The sequence below is a fragment of the Tyto alba genome, unplaced genomic scaffold (genome assembly GCF_018691265.1).
Source record: "Tyto alba isolate M040663 unplaced genomic scaffold, T.alba_DEE_v4.0 Super-Scaffold_33, whole genome shotgun sequence".
In the NCBI taxonomy this organism is placed as follows: Eukaryota; Metazoa; Chordata; class Aves; order Strigiformes; family Tytonidae; genus Tyto; species Tyto alba.
In genome coordinates, this window is record NW_024881308.1 from 8,164,608 (window position 1) to 8,190,881 (window position 26,274).

At 41.4% G+C, this 26,274-nt stretch overlaps 1 protein-coding gene across 2 annotated transcripts in view; it reads right to left on the reverse strand.

The window, feature by feature from the left end:
- PREX1 (phosphatidylinositol-3,4,5-trisphosphate dependent Rac exchange factor 1) overlaps positions 1 to 24,688 on the reverse strand; it is a 168,806-nt gene extending 144,118 nt beyond the window's left edge. For both annotated transcript variants that reach the window (XM_032993589.2, XM_032993588.2), the window contains exon 1: positions 24,304 to 24,688. In XM_032993589.2, coding sequence (XP_032849480.2) covers positions 24,304 to 24,468 — 165 coding nt within the window. In that variant the 5' untranslated portion in view covers positions 24,469 to 24,688. The remainder of the gene's footprint in view (positions 1 to 24,303) is intronic.
- Positions 24,689 to 26,274: the final 1,586 nt, after the last annotated feature.

Below are 26,274 nucleotides of genomic sequence, written 5' to 3' on the forward strand. Positions count from 1 at the left end.
TTATATCCATCGGAAAAGAAAAGTCAAATTACCTCAATAATTCTACACATCAAAGTATGCATCTGTTGAATAGTTGTCAACAGCAGCTGGAGGTCACCCAAAGGAGGCTTTGGGTCACTGTCCTACTTGTTTTGTGCAGTGTGGCATCAACACTCAAGCTGGTTTTGCTAAGTTCCCCTCACCCCGAATTTGTGGAAGATGATGGCAAAACATTTCTGTGTTGCAAGTCTTTTTTTTTGCAATGCAACCCCTGTGATTTGATAGCTCAGGACAAAAGCCATTCACATTACCTTTTTCCCCCCACCATCATTAGTTATTCAGTCTCCACAAAGCCAGCTACTAATGGACTTAAATGTATGGACAAATCAGAGCTCTGTCTCATGAAGAGGCACAGCTCAGGCTTAACATGGAAGAAGACAATGCCACCCATGCTCTTCCTGCTTAACTGCCAGCATGATTTCTACCTAGAACAAGCAGCTCATCATCTAAACTGATGATTATGGACTAACAAATGAACTACAGGACAAATGATACAGAGCAGAGGCCTACCAGCCATAAGAATTTAGCCGTCTTTAAAATGAAAAGGGGTCTTTGCTAAGGTTTTTTGTGGAGTGGGGCACGGGGAGAGTGGTATTTTAGTTCTTTGCTTTTTGATTTCTGAGCCTGTTAGTGCTGGTATACTTACTCCACAAGCTGGTCTCAATTTGACTGAAGCACAGACTTCATCATACTTCATTATACACCTCTGCTGCACAACTGTTGGGTTTTTTTATTCTGCTCTCCAGAGATATAACTTTGTAAAACTGAAGCCTTCAGAGTCCTCTTCAAAGCCTTGTGTGATAATTTGCATGCTTAAGAAAAAAATACTAAGGCACACTACACTCCACACATTTCACACATTTTTCTTTTTTTTTTTTTTTTTTTCCCCCAGTTTTGAGAACAAAGGAATGTAAGCACGTGAAAAAGATAACAGAGGGAGAGAAAAGAAAAAGAGTCAATACAAATCATATGAGATTAAGTCCACAAGAGAAACCAACAGGCTACTGTGCAAGCTGCAAGTGGTCTTGGGTAGCCTGGACACCCCAAGTCAGCACATGTACCATTAAATATGGCTGGCACTCTGCTACACGTTTTGAGAAACCACATGCCCTATTATAGCTACAGCTACTGCCAAATGTCTCTTGATACAAAGCTAGTAATTATTACTAATGGTTTCATTAATTGTCATTTTACTACATATTGTAAAATAATATTTTGTTGTCATTAAGCTCAAAGAGCACAAAGTCTCTTGGAAACCATTATGACAAATAACAATTAAGTCTAAGCAGCTTTTAGACACTGCCTGTGCTGCTGTGGCAAACAAAAGGATCCAATCCCACTGACTCAAGGCATTTAAGGAAGCACAATTTTGATACAGCAAAAATATCCAGGAGTCCTGAAAGGAAATCTCCTGAAAACAGCCAATCAGGCATATGCTCAGGCAGATCATATCTTGCAAACAGATTTCAGAAGCAGACTTTAGAAAACCTCACCATCTGGATCAAATTTGCAACTCTATCCATAAATAAGAAGGGACAGCTTATGGCACCACTGCAAGCATATTTATAAAGTGTGGGAATATTGGGCTGAGAGGCAAGAGTGCTAGGGGGAAAATGCTGCCTACAAGAGTGAAAAATGCAGCTGTACCACTAAGGAAGTGGTGTGAGGAAGCCACTTCACAGCAAAACAAGACTAGCCAGGACAAAGATGACTGGAAATAAGGCAGCTTAATGCCAAGAACATTCAAAAAAGGTGAAACCAGCCAGGTTCTGGTGCTAAATTGTAATTTATGAGCAATGGGCAAAATTATTTCATCGGCACAGCAAACCACTCTTCTACTATGGTGCTCCTATGTGCAGGGACAGCAGAGCCAGGCATGTAGGGCAAGCTGACAGGCAGTGTCTAGTTCGCTCAGGAGAACCTGGAAAGAGAATTTCAATGTACAATTGAAAATGGTCCAGTGATTTATACCTTTGAGAATCCCAGCAGACAGAACATGCTGTTATTCTTTTGACCCAAGTGACTAACCAGAAACACAGGGGAGTTGCACTCTTTCCCTATTAAAAGGAGAAAATTCTTAATCAAGGTAAGTGATTTTGCATATCTACATATAGAGGTGTAAAACAACTAATTGTGTTCCTCAAATGATGAAGGATATTACTAACCTGACAGTCACGTCACAAATTTATATTGTTGTCTTTTCGTTGCTAAGATAGTTTAAATCCAGCTGATTTTTTTCAGGTCAGAATTAAATAATAAAGGGAAGGAGTTTTCTGAAACATTCTGAATTTAAAATATATAAACTAGCTCACTTAAAGAGACTGGATAATTTCATACAAGGTGAGAGCTTTCAAACATATATGGATTGCGACAAAATCTTCAGGTCATTGTATTTGCAGAACATATTTGTAACTAGAAAGAAAAGAAATAACCTAGCAAAAACGGAGGATCTAGACAATTTTACATGATTCATCTTCCCCAAATGTGAAACAACCACCCAGTATCATAGGGTGTCCCTCATGGTACCCCTTCCTACCATTGGTAACAGCACCATAAAACTGGATTCCACATTCTGACTTTGGGGAAATTTGCAGTGCCAAGGTTACTTTTGTTTCGCTTGTTTTACTATTATTTTTCAAAAAAAGAATCCACACTTTTCATGTGTGTTTAAGGATTTGTTCTGTTTTTAAATATGCTTTGCTTTTGAAAAACTTAGGGTAACTTGTTTAGAGTGGCTTACAAAGCTAAGTCTTTTCCTTTGCTAAGGACTGGAGTGATTTAAGACTTTACCACCTCTTCTACTTGGTTACCACTTTACTGCTGGAAGTTACTGTGCCTGCTTTCAGCCAACTTGTGTGAGCAATTCCTTTGCTTCAGCATAATATCAGCCAGCTTAGTTCAAGGCACCAAAGGAACACTTCAATTTCAACTCCCTAACTTCTCACTCACATATATTAAAGAGCCCTCACAACTTTCCACAAGACCAAAAGGATAAGAGTTACAAATACATAAAGAGAAAATAATCAGACAAGAAAGCTGCCTAAAAGCAATTTTAAAAGCCTCTGACTAATGCCTCTCCACTGTTTAAAATCAAAGAATGAAGGAAATCGGCACTATATGAGATCAGAATGTCACCCTGCAATGCAAAGCAGGCACACAGTATCCTTTACACTTCTGTCAGCAGTCTGCCTCATTCATTCTCAACAAGAACTAGATTCAGACTCTTCACAACATTCCCTTTATCTATTCCACTGTTTCATTATTCTGTCTTTTTGAAAGCATTTCCTAATTTTCTCAGTTGCTGCAGTTGAAACCCATTACTTTTTGTCCTATCAACCATGTATACAGAGAGGAGTTTACTCCCTTCATCTTAGCAACTTTTTGAGCGTGAGCAATCCAAATTCATGCAAGTTTTGCTTTAGAACATTCCTGTTGTCCTTTTCTAGATACCAACAACTTGGGAAGCTTATACACAAAACTAGGCATTGTCCTGTTAAGCACTGAACTTCAATAATAAAATTATTAAAGATCCTTTCAATTTTAGCCATAGAGGTGTAAGAATTTGTTACTTCTGCCTGACTTTTAACAATATCAGATTAATTCAAAAGAGCTTTCTAGAACATAGTCATTCTTGCTTTACAGCCCATTAATCTTCTTCCTATGTCCACAGTGTCTCCCATACTGTCTTTGTCCTCATCTATGATGATTATGTCTGTCATGGATATAGAAAAACAAAATACAGACTACGACATTCAGCTCTATTCAGTAAATGCTGCAATCACCACGCTCATTTTCTAAGGAGCAGAGCCAAGGTTGCATACACAAACTAGCACAGCGTCCAAGCAGCACATTCTAGGTAGCAAACCCAGACAGGGAAACATGGATTGCCTCCTGCTCTTGCAAACACACACTTAGGATTTGCATACAGGAGGGGGTGTGAAGTAGTATGTCATACAAATGGCATTTCCATTTCTTCTCATACTAATGGCTCTTCAGTTGCTTTGTAAGGGAAAGGTAGATCTCAATTCCTGGGTCTTCTGATTGGATTTTTTTAGCCTTTTTCTTATCTTTTCAAAAATCCTTTCTTTTAATTCTCTTCCAGGGGTGTTCTTATTCCTTGCTGTGCCTACTCTTGGCTCTGCTGTGAGCTCATCTGTTCTCCAACAAAGCAAGCTATCACCCAGAAACAAAGAGAAATGCTTTCTTTTTGCTCCCTCATAACCAGACCATGGAACAATCATGTTATTTTGTTTGAGTTATTTCTGCCCCTGAAGAACTGCTGACCTCAGTTTCCTCCACTCATTTGTAGATTCCATTTTTTTGTCTTAAAATTCAGAGCATCAGGGATTGAAATTTCTACTGTGTTCCCACCACTGAAGTGATTCTGTACCTCCCTGACATTTTATTTAACAAAAGATTTACACAGTTGTATATGAAAAAATATCAAATGTTTTGTTGTTGTTCTATTGTTATTTGTTTTGTTGAAAAGCAACAGCCACTGCAACTGGAAAATCTGAGACCTGGAAAGCAGATATGAGCTGCTGAGGAAGAGCAGCATCATCCAGTATTTAGCATCACACACTCCTTATGCATGAATACCCTCCATAACTCACTCCAGATTCTGCAAAGATTTCCAGCTCATGCATGCTTTAGCAGTTGGTACCACACATCAATAGGTTATGAATCTGGAGTTATGACTGCTATGTAAACTCATCAAGACGCCACTTGAATCAGTAATAGCCAAGAATTCACTATCAAGAAACAAGAATCCTATAGTTCTGCTATAGTCTAGAAGGTACATTCCACTAATAAATGGGCAAAGTATATATGTGGTGTGGGAGGAGCTATCCTGGCATAAGTTTTAGAAACTAAAAACATAAACACATAGAAAGCAGGCAACTGCTTCAAACTAGCACCAATTTACTGCCAAACGACATTTAGGTAGGATGGTGCCAGTACTCCAGCCAGGCCTCATCTTTTCCTCTTCCCCGGCAGCAAGCAGGGTGCACCACCTTCCTACTGCCCCGCGTGCAGACCCCAGGCCCTGTGCAGGCAGGGACTTGCACACAACACCTCTTTCGGGATGGGTACAAACCCAACTGAATCCCTTCCCTCTTCTGTTGTGTATTCACCACTTACTGCACAGAAAATCAATGTCAGAAGTGTTTTAGAAACATTACCACTCCTGCTTTGGTAATACTGCCTGCAAAAATCTTTTTACATATGTACACAGACTATAAATTCAGTTAAATCTGAAATATGCAAAAGACGTTTTTCTAATATGTTCTCTTACTATCTTCTTTACATCTCTGGGTACTTCCTTTATAAGAAAAATTACTGAGAATCTTTACACAAATTAAAAAAAAATATATATATATATTTCTCAGCAGTTCACACCTTTCTATTTATCACCTTGAAGGTTAAAATAAATGCTAGAGTCACATGGAAAATAGTTATTTTATACTATAATCACTATAGGGGCAGCTCCAATCAGAGCTGGCAAATGAACAGCAAGGGCAGATGAATCCAGGAAAAAGCAGGTTTTTGTGCAAGTAATATTAAAAATAACAAAAAAAAAAAGCGCCCCACAGCTCTGAAGATTAAATTGACAACTTTTCAGCATTCTCCCATAATCCTGAATCAGGAGACCTTTATAAAATTACCTTCCTCAAGTTCTGGACCCATGAAAACTTTCCTAGTTGACGGTATCTGAGATGAAAAACTTTTATATCTTTGTCTTATACTAACCCTCCCTTGCCCACACCAGTATCTCTACAAAAAGAGATAGAATACACGGAGGATTGACATTTCATTGTTACTCTCCATCTCTCTCCTGAACTATGTTCTGCCTGAAACCAATGAGAACTTCTTCATTGGGTATGAAGTTCTGATACGCACACCATGCACACCTCATGTAGATCTCATTTCAATGCTGATTAGAGAAAGATGTGGAGAGAGAATTTGCTATAGGATTTCACTGCACATCAGAACTTCACTCCATATTTGAAACTAATCTGAAATTTATATATATATATTTTTTTTTTTTCCTTCTTCCTCGCTCCTACAAAAAAGATTAACTCCATCAAGGACAAAGTGTGATAAAAGGACTGCCTCATCAGGCACAAACAGAATGCCTGTTTTCAGAAGAGTGCTGTTAAGGAGATTTCTGTATCATGGAGCATCAAACCTTTTTCTTTCAGATACTTCAAAGCAGATCACCCCTTCATAGAGGCATCCCAGAGCCTCAGAGGAAAAGGCACGTGCTGGAAATAGCGCTGGGTGTCTCTAGTTCGAGGGACACTCCTGATGCACGGCATTGTGCATCCTGTCCAAAAGCTTCTAAAGGCAGCTGAGTTGCCCCAGAAAAACATGAGTTTGACAACTGAGTATCATGTTACCAAGACACACCACATACAGGGAGAATTGTAACTAGTTCATGTCACTGCCTGGTGTTCAGACTGCTGGGAAAAACAGACTTTTTTTCCTTTAAGAAAAGATTTATATAATGATGAGTGAAGACATAAATTATTCATTTAGCCAAATTTCACTTAAATGCTCATTAGAACAGACAGGTAATACATCTCTAAATAAAAAGCTCTGAAGTAAAAAGATCATGATATTTCTGTCACTAGTGCCACAGCTGGTGTATCACTGGTCACCAAAAAAGTACACTCAAACCCAAATTACTCCCCACTTACAAAAAAACCCCAAACCCACAACCTAGGGAATTTGTTTTCACTTCATCTGAAAGTCTCAACCCTTCTGACCAATTCTACCAGCTCAGCTGAAAGTTGCTTACCCAGCAAATATAAGAAAATAACATAAGCCTAGAAAACAGAAGCACACTAAGACAGCACATTTCTCTTCCTCCTTTTAAATTGTCACTCAAATATCGTCTGTATTTAACATTTCATGATTCCAAAAAGCAAATTCTAGTCTTATGGTGGAGTTTCATTGCAGATGATGTGGGTGACCAGCAAAGGACTGGAAGAGCCATCAGAGCTCAGTCTAGGTGCAAGCAGTCGTACATCAAGGCCATGCCTGAGCTCTTCTGCCCTCACACAGACCAGATAAAACCAACATCCACAGTATACTGTCACCTAGCCCATGTATACAGCACCAACTCAGACCTCCAGAAGAGAAGCTCTGGCAAATACTGTGCTTGAGAGCCCCTGGTATCTTCCCCACCACTTTCCTAGTGTTCACGGTATCTGAAGTGTATGTCAGCCAATCCAGCTGCCATGCTACAGATAACTATAAATCATTAATTAATATCCATTTGGGCTAAGGACTATGACTTTAATTTACAAACTGATTTAAATGAGAAGGCTGAAACAATTATTGTCCTCTATTTTCTGTTCCTTTCTCTCCTGAAGGTCACACCTCTGTCTCAGACAAGGCTGCACAGAATGTGCATCTGTTGCTTAAGCACTGCCCTCCGCAACTCAACATTTAAGCATTTAAACAAACCACTGCCACCTTTAGTCTGCATGTATACATTAAGCTGCAAACTATAGCAGCTGAGGATACAAACCCCAGACAACCATTCATACCATGGGACTTCAACTTCTAGTAATGTGGCAGAGCAAACAGGCACAGTGATAACTGTCATGGTCACTGCACTTAAAAGATGCTTACAAACATAAATCAAAGCCAGAAGCAGTGAATCAGAATTAAATTGGTGGGAATATCTTCTGGTTTGGTGTACTGTACTCCAAGGTAATGATGTGAAATAGGGTTAATGGCATATCACATACATTGGCATTTCCAACTGTTTGCAATGGCCAGGAAATACTGAAATTACAATTCCCTAAATATCCACAATATTAATGTTGTATTCTGCTCTGTACCAACCAGTCCCAGTAGACCTTTGTGTGTCCATCTCCTTTGAGCTGTGCAAAAATGTCTCTTCCCTGCTCCAGCAGTAAGTATAAGGAGAGTGAAAAGGCTATGTGCTCTCCTTCCCCTCGGACAAAGGTACCTCCACCCCACCTCAAACTGCTGGAGTGGAGCCGAACAAACACATTTGTGGGGACGACCAAGAATTTGTGATGTAGGAAACAAGATGCAACAGGAGGTTGTACTGCTGCAGGGATGCTGAAATAAGCGGAGAAAAACAGTCTAACACCATCCTGGGCTAGAGTACCCATCATACCAGGTGTCTCATGCATAAGCCTTGGTTTCCAACAAAGATCACATCAGCTGGGGTGAGAGAAAAGTAGGGTTCCTGTGAGGGCATTACTTCACCTCTCCCCAAACCACTCTCCCTCAAAATCCCACTGATCTCTTATTCAAAAGGCTCAATAGTATCATGATTTACAGAGGTAAGTTATGCTACTGTTTTTATTTTGGTACTGTGTTAGTTTGAACAAGGCAGCAGTGGCCTCTGTCACAGACTTAACTGGTGAACAACAGGCTTTTTACGTGAAAATAAGGAGAATTAGGACAACACCCAACAAGGGTGTTGTTTGAAGATATATCTTAAAAATTAATGAAAAGGAAGCAGCTGAAGCCTTGGAAAAAATCCAAAATGTGCAGAGGTGAAAAACATAAAATAAATCCTCCTGTCCCAAAGGACGAGTCTGTGCAGTGAATTTCAGGATTCAACTACTTCTTTAATTTGCCTTCAAACTTTAAGTCTGAACCTTGGAGCTAAAAAATCACAGAGGAAGAAACTTCCTTTCTGTTACATCTCTGAAGTTCCAGCTCCTCACCAAAAATCAAGAAGCACAGGGAAGCCACACATGTGAAGTGTTCTATATACTGACTTTTTGTAACTAAATCTTTTCCAAATCTGTCCTTGGATTCAGTTTGGCCTTAGACAATTTCACTTTGCTGAAACAGACTGGCTTTTTCTAGCAAACACGGGGGCAGCACCAGCAGTACATTCAAACCACTGACATTTTCAAGTCATTTCTCTCTTTTACACCCTTTGTGCTCAATGTGTGCTTGATTGCGGAACTCAGGCTTGCACTTACTGCTTTAAAAAGTACTTCTGCATAGTGTTGAGAAGAGTTAGTTTCAGCAGCTAACACATACACAAGCAGATTAGGCAAGTGTGAAACAACCAGATGTCTGAGTGTTTGCACTTGCACTTGCTGAGATTCTAGCATAAGCACAACTGTTCAGACAACTGCCACCAAGTTAATCTGAGACATAACATAGCTTCTTTATTTACATTTTTATTACTGACTGAGAGCAATGGGAAGCTGCTGACTGGCAATTGCTGTAGAGCCAAGACTCACATTCTACACCGTATGTTCACATAGAACTACAGCAGGAAAACTCTCCTAGCACCCTCTCTTGCATCCAACAGAGGCACTCCAAGAACAGAAAATCGTTAATGCCTCCCATCCCCATTGATTCCTGGTCTGTGCACAGGGATTGTCAATAATGCCTCCGGTTATGCCTAACAGTCCCCCTGGAATTGAGCTAAAATCACCAATTCATCAAGTACTAACTGGACAAGTTATTTTGCCCTTCTGTGCCTCAATTTATCCATCTCCTAAATACTGGGTTTACTGTTTTGAGATAATACAGCCAAAAAAGTGCTGCATAAACACAGACTAGTATCTTTATTCTTAAAGCACTTCAAAGAAAAATTTTATTTTAATAAAATAGCCTGAGATTTTTCCTTCCACCCATTTAAGCTGTTTTTTTGATACCCTGCTGCCCCAGCAGCTCACCCAGAACCACATTAAGAGAGAACTGATGTCATGCAGCCTTGCCTCCAAACACACACCACCTGGACATAGCAACTGCTGCCATTGCAATTTACTTCTTGCTTGCTGATTGCAAATTTCAGTTCCTCTGGTTGGGAGCTGTAAAAATTTTGATTCATACTTTACTTTCCAAATATTGTGGCTTTTCTTGTGCAAGAGCTTAAGAAAGATGCATTGGCCACTATTTTGCAAAAGGATCTCTTATGAGACATGTATATATACTGCATGCACAGTATAACAGACAAAACCAATCAAGAGACTGGCTGTTCTTTCTAGCTTTATTTTATGTCAAGATGCATATTAAGCTGTTTTTAAATAGGGAAGGAAACAGGTCAGACTGAAATTCCCAGATGTACTTTCCTGTTCATGATGGTCATATTCTATACACAGAAAATGCTGATACTGCAAGGTGACTGGCATCTGCTAGAACAGGCTGAGCTTTCCCAGATCCTCCTGGCTTCAGCACCCCACAGGATAAATGCAATAGAGATAGCAGATTCCTCAAAAGGTGTGCTACCAGGCATAACGCAAAACAGAGTATCATCCTAAGTAATCCTTTTCTTTTTTTTTCTTTTTCCTCTGCTACTCAGTGTAACTGCAGAAAACTTCCAGCACCCTTCACCAACAAATCCACCCATAAAGCAAAGTCTTATCAGCTTGATCTATTCACCATGTCATAATGAAGATGCAGCTGAGTACATTAAATATTTAAAGAAATAGGAGCTTACCAGTTGGAAAAAAGGGAAAACACACATTACTTCAGGGAATGTTTTGCTCACAGAGCAAGAAAGCTTTGCCCCATTTGGTAAACATACAAAAAACCCAAACCCAACAAACAGTGAAAACCAAAGTGAAGTGATACAAGCTATGCACAGTCTTCAATTTATAACAACAGGAACTGCTCACAGGTGATTTTTTCAAAGAACCATCATAGTTGGTGAACAGTGAAAGACTGTAACGATGTAATACGTCTGCAATGACCTGATCTCATTCCAGAAGTACTGATCTAGCCTTCTTTCTGACTCCTTTCATTCATCTAGAACTAATACTCCTTCCAATCGCATTTAATTCAAAAGCCTTGACTATATATCTTAAATTTATTGGTCCATATTTGTTTCTAAATGCTTTTTGCTCTTGCTCCCTAAATTCTAAGTGCAGTTACTCTGGCAAATGCTACTTCTAAGTGCTGAACAGAGAAGAAGGAATGCACAGGAGTGAGAAAAACATGTGTAGTAAGATTATCTGTCCTTGTGCAAAAGCTTTGCAAACCACTGCAAGGGAAAGCAATGGTAAACCAAGAATGTGGGTGCGACATGAAGGCCAGAGGTCTGAACACAGCAGAATTCTAGAAATTCAGTGGTGGCAAAGCTGGAAGTCTGACTCTGTAAAAAGCCCTACAAAACAGATGCTGCAACACTAAATGCACTGGATTTTGCATGCCCTGTACCCTTTAATGACTAAATTAAAAACTTCAGTGGTACTTTTGTCTTGTATAAATAACTTAATTGGTAAATCTCATTTTACAACTATATCTCCCCAAAAAATAGTCTTTGGTCCATATAGCCTGAAAATCATTACTTATTTAATGATTTTTCAGAACATATTCTCCTCACGTGAGCAAAACACTTGTGCCAATGCAAAGAAGGAGACTTATCTGTAACAGATGTAGTTTCACGTATAAAGTTTTAAGACCCAATAAAGGATCCAAACTCTGGGAAAAGTGTCTTCCCAAAATCCATCTCTCCTTTTCCTGTTGAGGGATCATGCCTCTGACAACTGAATGCTCAGTGCAAACACTTCTGCATCTCTCTTTGGAAACGTCCCCCCACTGTTCTTCCCTTATTCTGTGTCTTGTCAACACCCTCTCCTCACAAACAGCTGCTTCCCATCTGAGCTGATTTCTGAGCACAGTGTTGGTAACACAACAGAGACAGAACCACCAGCACCCGGAGGGACATGAGCTAAAAAATTATATGCAAGTGTCCAGTGATTATTTTTTGAAGCCTTTGATTTTCCACAATAAAAAGGGAAGTAAATAAAACAGAAATGAGCAAGTAGCACTTCATGTGAAGGAGCAAAGTGCTTTCAGTCTGCAATATCTTGGCTCACAACTGTTAGTAATGACGCTCAGAATTAGGTAATTAACATCCAGTTCCTCTTCACACTGTCCTAAAGTAGTCCCCACCCATTCAAACTGTATTTCCTTTCTGTCTCCTCCTCTTGCAGATCAAGAAAGTAGAAGACCTCAAGCAATGATAACAACAGAATCAGTCATGAGAGAAATCTAAGGAAGGCTGACAAAATAGATTTCCAACACTGGCCTGGCACCTAGAACTTCCACATAATAACAAAGCATTGGAAATAAACCCATCTGCACCAGCCACCAACACAAAAAAGCTAGCACTGGGCCTGCGCGTCAGCTCTGACATGGGCATCACTGTTCTACCAGAGTCTTATTTTAGCAAGATGGGCCACAGCCTGGGGTGGGACCTTGTGCTATAACTGTATCAGTAAGCTACCAGTGCCAAGACATGGACCTGAGCCTCGCAATTCTGTTAGAAAACTGCTAGAATATTTCCTGGCACCCTTTGGCCCGAGCCTACTAGCATTCTCCTACATAATTCTCAGGCATGGTGCCACAGCTGGGCCAAGGACCATTCTCAATAGGCAGTCTGAACGCAACCATCCTACTTTGAGACTCACAGTTCAGTGGTACTAACAAGATCAGATCATGCCACTTGGCCTCAGGGCCAGAGAATAAAGCCTGGCACTATTTTGTTTACTACATTTGTAGCCTAAGTCTCTTAACAATTCAGGGCACTAACCACTGATCAGATCTAGGAAGACAGATAAACTTTTGCCTCCATGCCTGCTCCACTGTGACCTACATATTAAATAGCACACAGCCTACTCCTATATACCTACATTAGGCTTGTCCATTGTTCCCACAAAAACCTGGATTCTGTTTAAGAACCAAGTTTCAGAGTTCAAAACATTTTACCAAGTGAAAAGTTTTATAACCTTCTGTTATTGCCCCTTCAAACAAAATGAAAGGGGCATCTTTGGCCACCTAGGGATGAGGTTAACAACAAACGGCTCCCTGTGAGGTGATGAATTCAAAGCAGTTGTCAGATTAGACAGAAAAGTCCCCTGGGACCAGAGACTTTGCTATGTGGCTAAAACCCACCCAACCTATCTGAGATAAGAACTCACTAAAATGCAAATTCTTATCAGGATTCTGTCCCCAAAGCAGGGCCCTTCACCAGCAACACACAACACTTTGAAACTCAGGAAACTCCTCATTGTCAGCTTCCTCAGCCTCCAAAATAATCCCCAAACGCAACCTTTTATGTTTTCCTCTCTTTCCTGACATGCATTTCCCTCATGTATCTCATGACAGGTTCTTACAAATTACTCAAACCACACGAGGATGCCAGAAGCATGAGCAGGCAAAACTTTCAAGACCAAAGTGTTATCACTGAAGTGATTTACTGTAGATAAGAAAACCTGTAAGAAGATGTGATGTTACACTTTTTAAAATCTAAGCCCATTCTATCATGTACAAACGTAGTTAACGTCTGACAGCCATCCAATAAAATGAGTCACAGACTCAAAGCTGTTTCTTAATAAATTGCTCAGATCACAAAGACAAGCATCACTCCTCGGTGGCAGGGTCACCAGTTGCAGAGGACTGTGCTAGCCTCTCTTTAGAAGTGGTCCAGTCAGGGAAGGGGGAAGCAGTGTGACCTTTCAGTGATAAGTATTTGCTCATTCTGACACATTAAGGCAAGACACGTTAGCAGAAAGAACATGGGATTGGTATCACTGGTAGTGACACCTGTTCACAATTAAACCAGCAGCCTGATTTCTGCAAGTCCAACTCATAGCCCAATCACATCAAGTTTCATACCCAAAACATACAGCCAAGCAGTTTTTAATATATGCTTGAAGAAGCCCTGAAAATATTGGCCCTAACTCTTAAGACAGTGGCAACTAAGCAACTGACAAATCTACAGGGAATATATAATCAGTACCCTGCATATTAGATTGTTTTCTCTTTCTTAAAAAAAAAAAAAAAAAAAAAAAAAAAAGAAGAAAAACAAAACAAAACAAAAAAAGAACAGAAAGTATATTACTGGGCCAAATAAATGATGACTAGTCTACAAAGATTTTTAATGACTAAAAGACAGTGCTTGTTAAAAAAAGTGCCCTCATTTTACGTAAGATAAGTGGTTTGGGAACCAACAAATTAACTTCTTGTCACAAGAACCAACCACAAGCAAAATCCAATGTATAAAATGAAAGTCAGGTTGAGAATGGTCACAAAATTTACTCCATGAGACATCAGGTAAGTTGCAGCAAGGTATTATTTGTATAGCTGATATTCTTCCATAAAAATAATTACATCAGTGGCAACAGCAGTGAGATTGACCCAATATCCTTACATGAACATAAATGTTCCTTTAACTCAGTTCCAAAATCCCATCACCTCAGTAACCACCCTAATCTTTAAATAACCAAGGTGTAGAAATCTATTGCCCTCTCTGCAACTCAAAGATATATGACATAAAATTGCATCTGTTTCCCTAACTGTAGGAAGTCACATTGCCAGCCAGTTTGTGGCAAGTCCTTGTGCCAATAGGATTAGGTGGAGAAACAGGTAGGATTTCATATATAAGCATCATGATGCCCAGAATGGTCAATACTTGTCTTCCTAAGTTTCAAGGGGCCTATGAGAGCTCCCATTCAGCTCTGGGCAAACATGATCTCATGGCTTGACATATGGCTATCAGCTGTGTAAGCAATGAGTGATCCTTCTAAGGAGGAGGGCTCATTAGGAAGATCGAAGGAACTGTTTTCTTACCACAGAGCTGTTTTCTCTTACTCTGGTCTCGAGATCTGCAGTTCAAAGGAAGCCAAAGCCTCTTCAGATGAGTGGCTTCTACAGAAGAGTGAAGGAGAGTGTATATGCAGGAGTCTGGCATTTTCCTCCAGATAATCACCCTGAGGTTCTCTCCCAGTACAGACCTACTGCAGTTCTGAATGTCTGCTACAGCTTGACTCAAGCACATGTGCAGAAGGCAGTGTTAGAGTTTTAATCAGGCTTGGCTAGGCAATCAAACAAGAATCTTCAGCTGCAGTCATATTTAAACCCAAGAATTTGCTTGTGTTTTAGGCACGCTCTTGGTGCAACCCCCAGTCCAAGCCTCAGTTTGTGATCCAGCAGGGAAAAGTAGTACAAGGTAGCATTCAGTCTCCATATGAGAGATGGCTTTGCATGAACTGCGTTGCTCCACAATGAAGTCTCTGTAGCTGATTGAGAAATTACACTGTTGCTTATTTCAAATCTTTCTCTTGCCTCTCTCTAGCTGTTAAAGGCTGAGAATGCTGCAGTCATTCCCACTGCTAAATGGCAACTCTTCAAAATAGATAAGAAACATGGTAAGATAGTGTTGCTTCCAGTCCATCCTTCAAAGAGACAGGACTTTTTTCAAGAGAAGTTGAAAACAAAATGCAAAACATTGAGACAGGAACAGACACAGAAAGGGGGGTCAGAGAAGGAATGGATTGAAATCACCCTAACAGCAGCCACCCTATGCCACAGGTCCAACCCTACTTTTCACGTCCTTAATTCAAACAGCCTTCATGCACTATGAAATGTACACAGCATCACCTCTGATCGCACTAATCAAGGGATCATCTGTCAAATCAGAGCATTTAACGGAAATACTGCTGTGTAAATATGGATTAAGTATCCCATCACAATACAAAAACAATGGCAATAAGCAGCAACATTAGTGAACTACACATGCTTTCATGTCATCTAAAGCACAAAACAAAAAGGCCTGGCTGAAAGACAACTGCAAAGAAACCTTGCCATGTAGTCAGAGAAACTGGGAGATATGACCATTCAGAACAATTTCAAAGATTTGACCCATAAAACAGATTTCTGCAATCATAGTAATTGGTATTTGCAAATGAAAAAAAATCTTCACAAACTATATGAGTCCACAGAATATATTTCTATTTCCTAATTTCAAAAGTATCTCAAAAAAGGAGATGAACTGCAGGAGATTTGAAAGTCTTTGCCACAGGAAAGGCCTGGCCAAATAAGAACCAAGAGGTCAAATCAGGTTTCTGCAAAGCTTTTTCATTAAATCCCCCTTCCGTGCAAGAAAACTGATGCTAGTCTGCAGATAGTGAAGGCCTAAGGAATAAGCCAATATACGTGAGTCAGCAGTATTCTTTCTAGTGGTGACCAGTATAGACTGCCATTGCACAGTGATTTCAAGCATCAAAGTCAAAACATACATTACTATTTATATCCTAAAGTACACTACAACTGTACAAGGCCTTTATCAAGAAAACACCCATTGCAGGCTGTGAATCCACTTGATGCTGGAAAAACAACAGAAAAGGGATTCTACATCTGGAAAGAGGGAAATGCACACATAGTCTCTTATGTTTTCTTGCAGGTGCCTGAAGGAAACAATAGGCAAGCAACAGAAATAAGTAATTTCTCAAAAGCTTCATCTGTCACGAAGTCATGTGGATGCCTACAGGCAGACACTGCACTTGGGAGATACTACTTTTTCAAGCCTCAGATACCCTCTCAGAGTGGGATGCCTCTGGGACTGCCAGGATCTGAACGTAGGAAAGGTGGCTTGAAAACACATCACTCTCTTCCCAGTGAGGAGGGTTCAGTGTTGCCCACCCAGAGTTCATCCCAGAAGTCTAAATATTAGACTGCTTCCATGAATCCACTATGCAGACACCTAGTCATGGTCACTGGTATGAGCAATGAGTTGTCCTCAAATACAGGTACAGACCCAGATAAACCTTTCTTAAGGCTCCTGTGCTACAAAAATACTCCTGTATAATGTACAAAAGATGGGAAGTAATCCTCTCCCTCACTCAGTACTGCTAAAGCATTGGGAGTGTCTCCTGCCTTCCTTTTTGGGCACTACAGTTCAAGAAACATATAGAATACAGAACACAGATAACAGCACAGGAATTATCAGAAGTAAAATTAAATAGTTTTGAGGAAAAAAAAGCTAAATAAGTTGACAGTCTAGTCTGAAACAAAATGTAAAAACATCCATTAAACACTTGAGGGTTTGACACAAAGAAATTACCTCTCTGCTCACTGCCAAAAAAGATTGGACATTACACTGGGCATTAGGAAGACATTTCTAATAATAAGGACATCTGAACACCAGGATAAACCATCAGAAATGAGCCTCCTTTCAGATGAGAACATGATGGGATGGTTTGTCAAAATCCTCTCCAAGACTATTTTTCATGATTCTATGATCTGATGTAAAATCGAGAACCACCTTTCTCATCCCTGCAAAGCAGTATTCCTGCCTACAGCACAAGCACTGTGTGACTTGGGAAGTGGAAAAATCAGTAAAGTTTTCAAAATTTTTCTCTTCCTATATTTAGGGACAAACGAGCTCCTGTAATGGGTACTGGTCTGCTTCCTGCAAAAATCAGCCCAGAATTGTGTAAAAATCAAACATGCAATCAGCTGTATGCGGAGCATCTCCCTCAAATCATTTCTGCTATCCGTGACGTTTGTTTCACTTTTTGATCCGCACGCCCTTCCTAGCAAAGCCCATGGTCTCTCTCCTTCCCTCCCTCACACTCACTCAGCTCCCAGCCTGCTATTGCAAGTGAGTTTTGTTGCAGAGGCACCAGCATGAGGCTGGGAAAACACAAGAGCAGCCAACCTCTCCCTCCCCCCTCCAGAAATCATGACACATGTTCAGACAACAACTGGCATCCCTGAAGTGAGAGGGAGGGACAAACGGCAAAAGGGCTGATTGATGGTATCACTGCAACTGAGAGGAGGGAGAGATGCAGAGCCAGTCAGGTCAAACACCTCGTTCTGAAGGATGTAATGAGACCAAAGTAGGCCTGAGATAAAAGGTAACAATGATCAGATGCACACCAAGCCGTAAGGAGTGAAGGGAAGCAAAGAGAAAATAGGTTTACATCTCACCTGTGTGGCAGTAAACTGAGAAAGTACACAGGGGTTTTATTGATATTTTCTCATTGTGGAGATTCGGTGAGTGCAAAAAGAACTAAACAGCTTTGTTCATATGAAAAATCTGCTGTACTCCTATATACCTTTGACTTGTAAAACCTCACTGCAAAAAGCACGGGCTGGTCACACAATTTTCCAAGTGAAAAATTAAGCTCAGACATGCATCTTGGAGCAGAAGAGAACATCGGAATTCTGTGTCCTCCATCCCTGCTCTTAGACCCCTGGCTCGTAAACTGGACTCTACAGACCACAAGCTCAGATGAATAAATATTTTCAGAGCTTTCTCCTTGCTGTTTTGCTTTTCTGTTTTTCACTTCTGCTTCACTTTCTACATCCAGACTGTTTTCTTCACATTCTCCCTTTGTATCTAGAGCAAAAGAACCTTTTAATCTGTTTGCAGTTCAGCCTTTAGCAGCTAATTCTGCACTACACTTACTCTGAACAGGAAACTACTGGAAGAACTGCCAGCCCCAAATATTCAAGAGCCATAACACAAACCCCTAAAAACTCACCAGCATTTATGTTATGCTAATATATCTTCAACTTTGCTATACCAACAGAAGGGCTACAAACCTGCCATTTAAAATGAAAGCTGCACTACTTCTCAGTTCACATATGTCAAGAACCAGGCTTTTAAGAAAAACATCCCATGTTGTTAAGTCTCAACAGTAGAAAATCTTGATCATTCGCAGTCATAACAACTGGTTATAGGTGACTGCATGTGACCAGCTGACCGAAACAACAGAACAAAGATAAGTCAGGTCACTTCCAGACAAATTTCCCTTTCCATCTCCTTCCTCTCCCCAATTGCTCTTTTAGCTGTCTTATATTAAAGAAGCAACATTACCCAAACCATGTGGTTCACCTTCCAGAATCAGAGTTTATCTGTATCTGCTGAGGGTGAAACAGGCAGAGAACAGAGTAGGACAGGAAACCACACCTCACAGCTGAGACAAATGGTCTGTTTGCTACTCTATCTGAGCACCAGAGCCCTAATCTTGGATGCAAACAAGATTGTGAAATATGAAAAAAAAAAAAAAGCCTGTGATGCTTATCATATTTCGAGATGGGTGGAGTGCAAAATCTAGAGATACTAGATCAATTACAACTACAAAGTAAGCAAGAAAAGGGAGCGTAACATAAATATTTTGAGCCTGTAGGATGTGGGTTAATTTATCTGATGGCACGTGTCCTAACATAACATATTTATACAATTGATAAGATGGAAAAAGAATTCTAGTCTTCATGTAAAAATAAAGGATGGCATAATATTAAAACCTAAAAATAGTCCTGGTACAACTACTTATCCAACTTGATACCTGTCTGATAAAGACGGTTCAACTTTCAGACTGTTTTCATGCCTGCACAGAACACACAGCAATTGCTCAAGCCAAAGTACATCCTGTCATTCTGACATTAAAATTTACAAGTTGGTGGTTTGTCTTTGGAAAGATGAAAGAGCTACATTTATATACAATGTGGAGAACAATTTGGCTTTATATATTTGCAATTACCTAAGTTGTGGGAGCTGCATGTGCAGGCTAGAGCCAAGTGTTCAGTGAAATTAAAGGATGGCAAAAAAAAAAATGTGTATGCAACAAAATACCTACCTTTGCAACCCAGTGTATTGGATAATTACTGTTACTACACTTTCACATGTAATTCATATGATTATAAATATAAACTGGTAAACCAAACCTTTAAATAACATCTAACTGTTGTGTACCCACTGTTTATGGAATGATGGTCAATTAGTATGTCTGAAATTCCTCAGGGCTCCTGTATCTCCTCACTTGAAAGCTGGTCTTTAATTACTTAAGTATTATTATCACAGATTTGACTGAGATTCTGCGGAATATGGCATTCAAACAAACTTCAACCTTTCTTTTCTCAATGAATTGTGACTTTTCCATACAGATTAACAACACTGGCAAGAACAGGTATGTAGAGAATGGGTAAGTTTAACGGCTCCTATGTGCAGACATTGCACCTGAGTACCCAAAGACTTCACTGTCAGCCACATATTCACATACAAGACTTCATGGCACCAGACAAATGCTTTGACATTTACCTGACTGGTCACTCAAACTACATTTTCACCTGGTTTAATTTTTTCACATAGAAAAGAAACATTTACAAGATCCCATATAAAATGTAAACATTTCTGCATGCACGGCAGAGTTAAAAGAGGTCAAAGGGAAGAAAAGGATTAATTGAATCTTGAAGTCTGGAGACTGAAAATCCTTATGGTTTATGATCTCACCACAGACTTACAACAGAATTATCTGCCTTTATCTCTTTGAAGTTTATCTTACTCCATCAGTAACTTTTAGTAAAGTTCCATTAGTTTCTGACAATTTTCCACTTGCTTCTTATTTGATCAGTAGTTCTTTGATGACGTTGGCAGCAGTACCTTTTCATCCATTCCCTGTAGTTCTCCCTGCTGCTTAAAAAGTTTAGCTGTGTAATGAGCCTTTATTAGTAAAGTTAGTAACGTATCTGAATAACTGCAGTATTATCTATTAATACTCCTGATTTACACAGCATTTCTTCGAGGACAATTCCATATTTTGCAACATCATACCTACCTAACAAAATGGCAGATAAGACAGGACACAATACAGCTTGTACATATTCATGATTAAATCAGTAACTTCAGACCATCAGCTGGGAGCTGTTGGAAAAGAGTTTGTCCTCTCTCAGCATGGTAACTCCTCATTTTGAGGCTTAATCTAGGAAAAGTAAGGCTACTGAAATCATGATATTGAAATAATGAGTATCATACCTGTAATGTATTACCATTTAATAGAAAATCCAGACTCTGTCCAAAAAAAAAAAAAAAAGAAAAAAGCTGTATCTCTTGAAATTGATCATCTCATGAGATCTGGAACAAACCACAGAGAAACGCTACTGGGTTTCAGTGTCTCCACAGTTCTGATACATAATACTGTAACACAACCTATCAACAGCAGTACCAGAAACTAAACAAGAGCAAAACTAACTAGGAACGCCTTCTGGTGTCCAAAATTCAATGTAATAAAAATGTTACAAACAACATACACAGTGAAAAATTAACTGTATGCATTAAACCTCACAAACTGATTAGCCTAATTTAGTTGTAGTGGCATAGGGCATCTAAGTTAAATTTGTAGATATAACTCCACTTGTCAGAATTACTTGAGGTATGAAATATAACAGATTCTAGAGACTAAATTGTATTTAAATAGGTAAACATCTGGAGCATTTTTATTAAATGCATACAAAAAACATATCAAAAATGTTCTTCATAGTGACTCACAGTAAAAATTGTGTTAGAAAAGAGAACTCCATGTTCTGTAACTTCAATGATACCCACTTTATTGATGTATAGGAGCAAAATATGACAACAATCTTTTAGGCAAAGCAAGTAAAGATTGAGTCCTTATGTTTATCGTGAACATACTTTCCCTGCAGCTTAGCAGGAAAAGGTTTCTCAGTATACAAAAAGGAAAAGTTTTCCTTTAGCATGGTCACATATTAGTCTTCTAAAAAGGAACAAAATACTCTTAATAAATTGAAGTTACTTTGATTTATTTGCAAATCCATAGTATTAAATACTTAAGAGATTCTTTTGCATTACTAGGGAACACAGGAAGCTGCTGCTAGCAAGCAACCTCAGTGCTGTGAATAAACCCATAGAACTGAGTTGTTTGCTTTCTAAAACATTGTTTATTGAGAATACTTAATGAGGACTAGGGCTTCAATAGCAAATATTTAACAAAGAGCACAAATTCCCTCACCTAACCTTTTTCTAAAGCATAACTGTCCCTTCCTACTTAGGGAAAATTCATTCTGATGACAGAAACACATGAGATTTACCCTGCCTTTATTTATCAAAGCTACTGAAGTTCCTTAAGCAAAGGAAGCTGTACCCCACATATCTCTCATCTCATGCCTGACAGGAACAAGTTTCCGTAAGATCTGGGAACTGCAACTGTCCTGCACAGAGGAACTGCAGTCTTTTCTCCACTACGACCAAAATTGCTTCTGCAACATATGGAAGTATAATCACATTCTGTACTACTCACACTACTAAAAAAATGCCTAACATCATCCAACCATGTTTAAATGTTAACTAAGCACATTTTACCCCAGAAAGTATAATAGTTTACATTTATTTTGTACTGGGTAAGTGCTACTCACACAGAACATTAGAATTTAATAAAGAGACCCGTGGGGCAGAGCAGAAGTTCCTATGCAGTAACATCAGAGCACTCAGAAAAACGAACTAATGGGAGTAACGTGGTCCTTATTTGTAAGGCCCAAGTTGATTTGAGAATATGGGGTCCAGCATTACTCCTACTGTCATAAGGCAAAACTTTTGCCCTGTAAATGCCTGTAATTCCAGTAACTATATAGATTATATTATCCCTGCATGTCATGTTACCTGTCCAGTGTGGGAGTCAGAGCAGAATTTTTCACTATACCTTATTAGAAGGTATTAAATTATGGTCATCTACCAAATTTATGCAGAAAATAATTCTCACTCCAAATTTTATTTTTGAAGATTTCATCCCACTACTGCTCTTTTTACCCCCACATACTGCAGTAAATACTCATTCTTCTCTCTTTGGTGCTAACACCATTCAACTATCTGAATGCAGTTGTACAGAGAGTCAACCCATTAGAACTAGGTCAGTGATTGAAGAAACTCTCATTATTTAGGACAGCACACGCTTAAAGTTAAGCCTGTGTGTGAATGCTGCTCTAAACCAAGGCCTAGAGACAGGAAAGATCCTATCCCTCAGTGCTTTATTCAAACATAATTACCAAAACACAAACTCCATAGAGGGGTAAAGCTACACTATCAGAATCAAGCCCCCAAAGTAATACTACAGTCTGTCTACACCTAGTAGATGGTAACAGTGACTGTGAAGGGCTCTGACTGTCTGCAGTGCCATCCTGAGACTAAAGGTTCGGTATCTTCTCCTGCCCTAACCTAAGGCTTATTACTCACTACTGCTCTCATCAAAGCTGCCAAGTTAATTAATATAAATAAAGACGCACTTTGGGGTTTTTTGTTATATGAAAATTCCATTAGTTAATACTGCGAATGCATTTAGCTGTAAGAACCAAAGCTAAAAATACATGCAGCTTGAATCTGCGTTCCAGCCTGCAGCTGACAAATTCTCAAATTCAGTACTTAGGACAGAGGAGTTTTCTGAGAGTTTTTTTGTTTTGTTTTGTCAGTAGGGTGGGGCACTTCTGCAACTTGCAGCTTTTTTTGAAATATCTCCTCACACTGAGATAGAATCCCAGTTTTAATAGAAGCTAACTGGTACTTCAGTCAGAAGCTTTCTGAACTTAAAGACTCTGAGCTCAACTATTTGAGAAAGAAAAGGAGGGGTTTAAACTAGTTCATAAAGTAACTAGTTTTATAAACTAGTTCATAAAGTAACTGCATCCTTTTCATTTATCTTTTTTTGCTAGACAGTTTGCCACTTGGGTGAATCTGAAAAACACTGAAGATGAAGAAAAACCAACCAACCAAAAACCTTGCCAGAAAGACAAGTCAAAAAGGGTCCAGAGTCTAAGCCCACTTAAATGAAATCAGGGTTTAGTAGTTATCTAGCAAAAGACCAGAAAGAATTTCTGCCCTGTCCAAATCTTTTAGAAATCTCTGCAGAGACTTCCCTTGCTTTGATTCCTGATCTCTGTGATCAAATAGTTTATTCTTCTTTTTTTATGGCATATCTGTTATCTAGTAACTTTTACTGCAGGCTCTTCGAGTTATTTGCAGGAGTGTGGTGGTATGCTGACGAATTCCACATCTAGAACCGATATAGGAAAAAGGAAATATCCAGATGGAGTTTTACTTCTGAACTGATCCGTGGATAATTTCAGAGGTGGGTATAATTGTCTCCACATGCACAGACACACCCGGCTCAATCACGTATTTGTGTTTACCATTAAAGCAAAATATATACAGTATTTATTTATAAATAACAGGCGGTAAGTAGGTAGAGTTTCCAAGTGGGTGTAACAGCAACTTCTAAACAACACCAACAAAAGGGATGAGGCATTCATAAAAGCAGGCTCATTTCTAGATCCGTCCCTGTCACCCCGCGTCGAAGCAGAGACACCCGCGTGCTTCCCCCGGCCCAGCGGCCAGGGCACCACCCGCAGGGGTTTTCCTCACCGGAGAAGAAAACGCGGTTGCCCGCGGTCCCGCTCTGCCCGCGGCGGCCCCTCGCCCATCCCTCCCCTCTCCCCAGCCCCTCGGGCCGAAGAAACTCCCCCTCGGTGGCGCGGGCCTGGCCCCAGGCACTTCCCACAAGTTGTGCCAAGCGCTGCCGCGCCGACGGGACGCGCCCGCAGCCCCCGGCCCGCCCGTGAGTGGCCGCTCCACTCCGCTCCACTCCGCTCCGCGCCGGGCCGGGCCGGGCCGCCCGCCCAGCCCCGCCGGTGCCCCCGATGGGGCTTCCCCCGCCCGCGCCCCGCGGCGCCGCTCACCGACTGCAGGAAGTGGAGGGTCCCCACGTAGTCCCGCTCGGTGCTGAGGATCTCGTTGAGGACGCAGAGGCGGAGGCGCAGCTGGCGGTCGGTGTCTTTGGGGCAGCCGGCGGGCTCCGCGGCGCTGGGGGCGCCGGGTGGCGGCGGCGGCGGCGGCGCCTCCATCGTGGCGGCCGCGGGGCGAGGCGTTCCGCTTCCCCGCCGCTCTCCTCGGCCGCCTCAGGAGCCCCCCATGGCCGCGCGGTGCCCGGCGCGGCTGGGAAACGGCACCTCCTGCCGCCCCCTCGGCCCTGCCTCGCCCGCGGCGGGAGGCGCTACAGGGGCCGGTCGCTGAGGGGAGCCCGGCTGCGGGACATGCCGGGGTAGCAGCGCGGCGAGCGCTCGGCGGCGAGGCAGCGCTGAATGAAGAGGGAAGGGAAGCCCCGGCGGCGGGGAGGCGGGGGGGGGGGGGGGGGGGGGGGGGGGGGGGCGGGGGAGAGCGAGAGGCGGGCGGGGAGGGCGGGACGGTGAAGCCGAAGGCGGTGGAGCCCGGCCCCTGGGGGCCTGGCCGGGCCAGCGGCGGGCAGCGGCCTGGCGGGGCGGCGAGGCCAGGCGGGAGCGCGGGCGGGCGGGACGGCGGGAGCGCGGCCTCACTCCCACACACTCCCGCACACCGGTGCACACCGCTCCCTCGCACCCGCGCTCCCTCATCTCATCACCCACTCGCACCCCTCCCTCACACCCGCACTCCCTCATCTCCTCACCCCACACATACCCCCCCAAATATCCTTTCTCCCTCATCTCCGCACCCCACACACACACCCTGCACTCCCTCACCCCCTCACACACCGGATTCACACCATGAACCCTCAGTCCCTCATTCTCCCCCACACACACACACACCCCGCGCTCCCACGCACAGCACCCCCCCACACATACACACCTCACACCCCGCACTCACACATGCCTCGCACGCACCCTGCACCCACGTCCCCCGTTCCCTCACACTTCACACACCATGCACTTGCACCCCACGCACACCACACACTACCTTCACACAGCACCCCCAGGCACTGGATTCGTACGCACACCCCACACCAAATTCGCACAGCACAGGGAGATAAACACACCACGGCTACTGGCATGTGCAGAGAATGGCACCCAAATCTACGGACCCCACTGCCCTGCACAGCGTAGAGGGGTGGACACACAAACACAACTCGTACACAGAAGTGCATACAGGAATACACACACCAGAATGTACACAAATATGCAGAAGTAAGCTATCGCAGACTTCCATGCCAACAGAGAGTATATGCAACAAACGTAAGTGTTTCATTGCTGTGAATCAAAAATAAGGGGATTTTTATGTTGGTTGTAACTGCTTGTGCAAAGTGAGTGCAAGGCATGTGGGTGGGGGTGAATGGGGCAACTTGCACACAAAAATAGACTGAGTCCTGCAATTCGGTGCTGCTCTCACTGACTTCCAAAAAGCTAATTTGATTCTTGCCAGTGGAGAGTCTCCCAAACATCTTCATTACATGATAAGACAGCTGCTGGCCTTTTGTCAAACTACAAATGCATATTTATTTCTTTTGAATTAAGAAAAAAAAGTTTCAAGAGGAAAGTTTAAAAACGCTAATAATGTGAACTTTTAAGTGGTGCAAGGATAGAGACACTTATCAAAACTATTACCGTAAACACACAAATAAGATAATAAATCATCTTCCTCAGGCTAAAACAAAATACCTCTTTGAGTATTCTACCTTAGCAGTGACTACTTTTCTGTCTTGACTGATCTTATTTATTCTAGTTGTTACGTTTTCTATTCAGGAGAAAATTATGGCGGTCTGACATAGACTATTGTCATCTTGAAGGCTTCATGGATATCATATTACATGAAATGAAAAACAGCTCTTTGGTCAAGATACAGTTGCAGAGGCTGCAGGTCTGCAGCATAAAGAAAATATTTAAAATGCTTTCAGTCCTAGG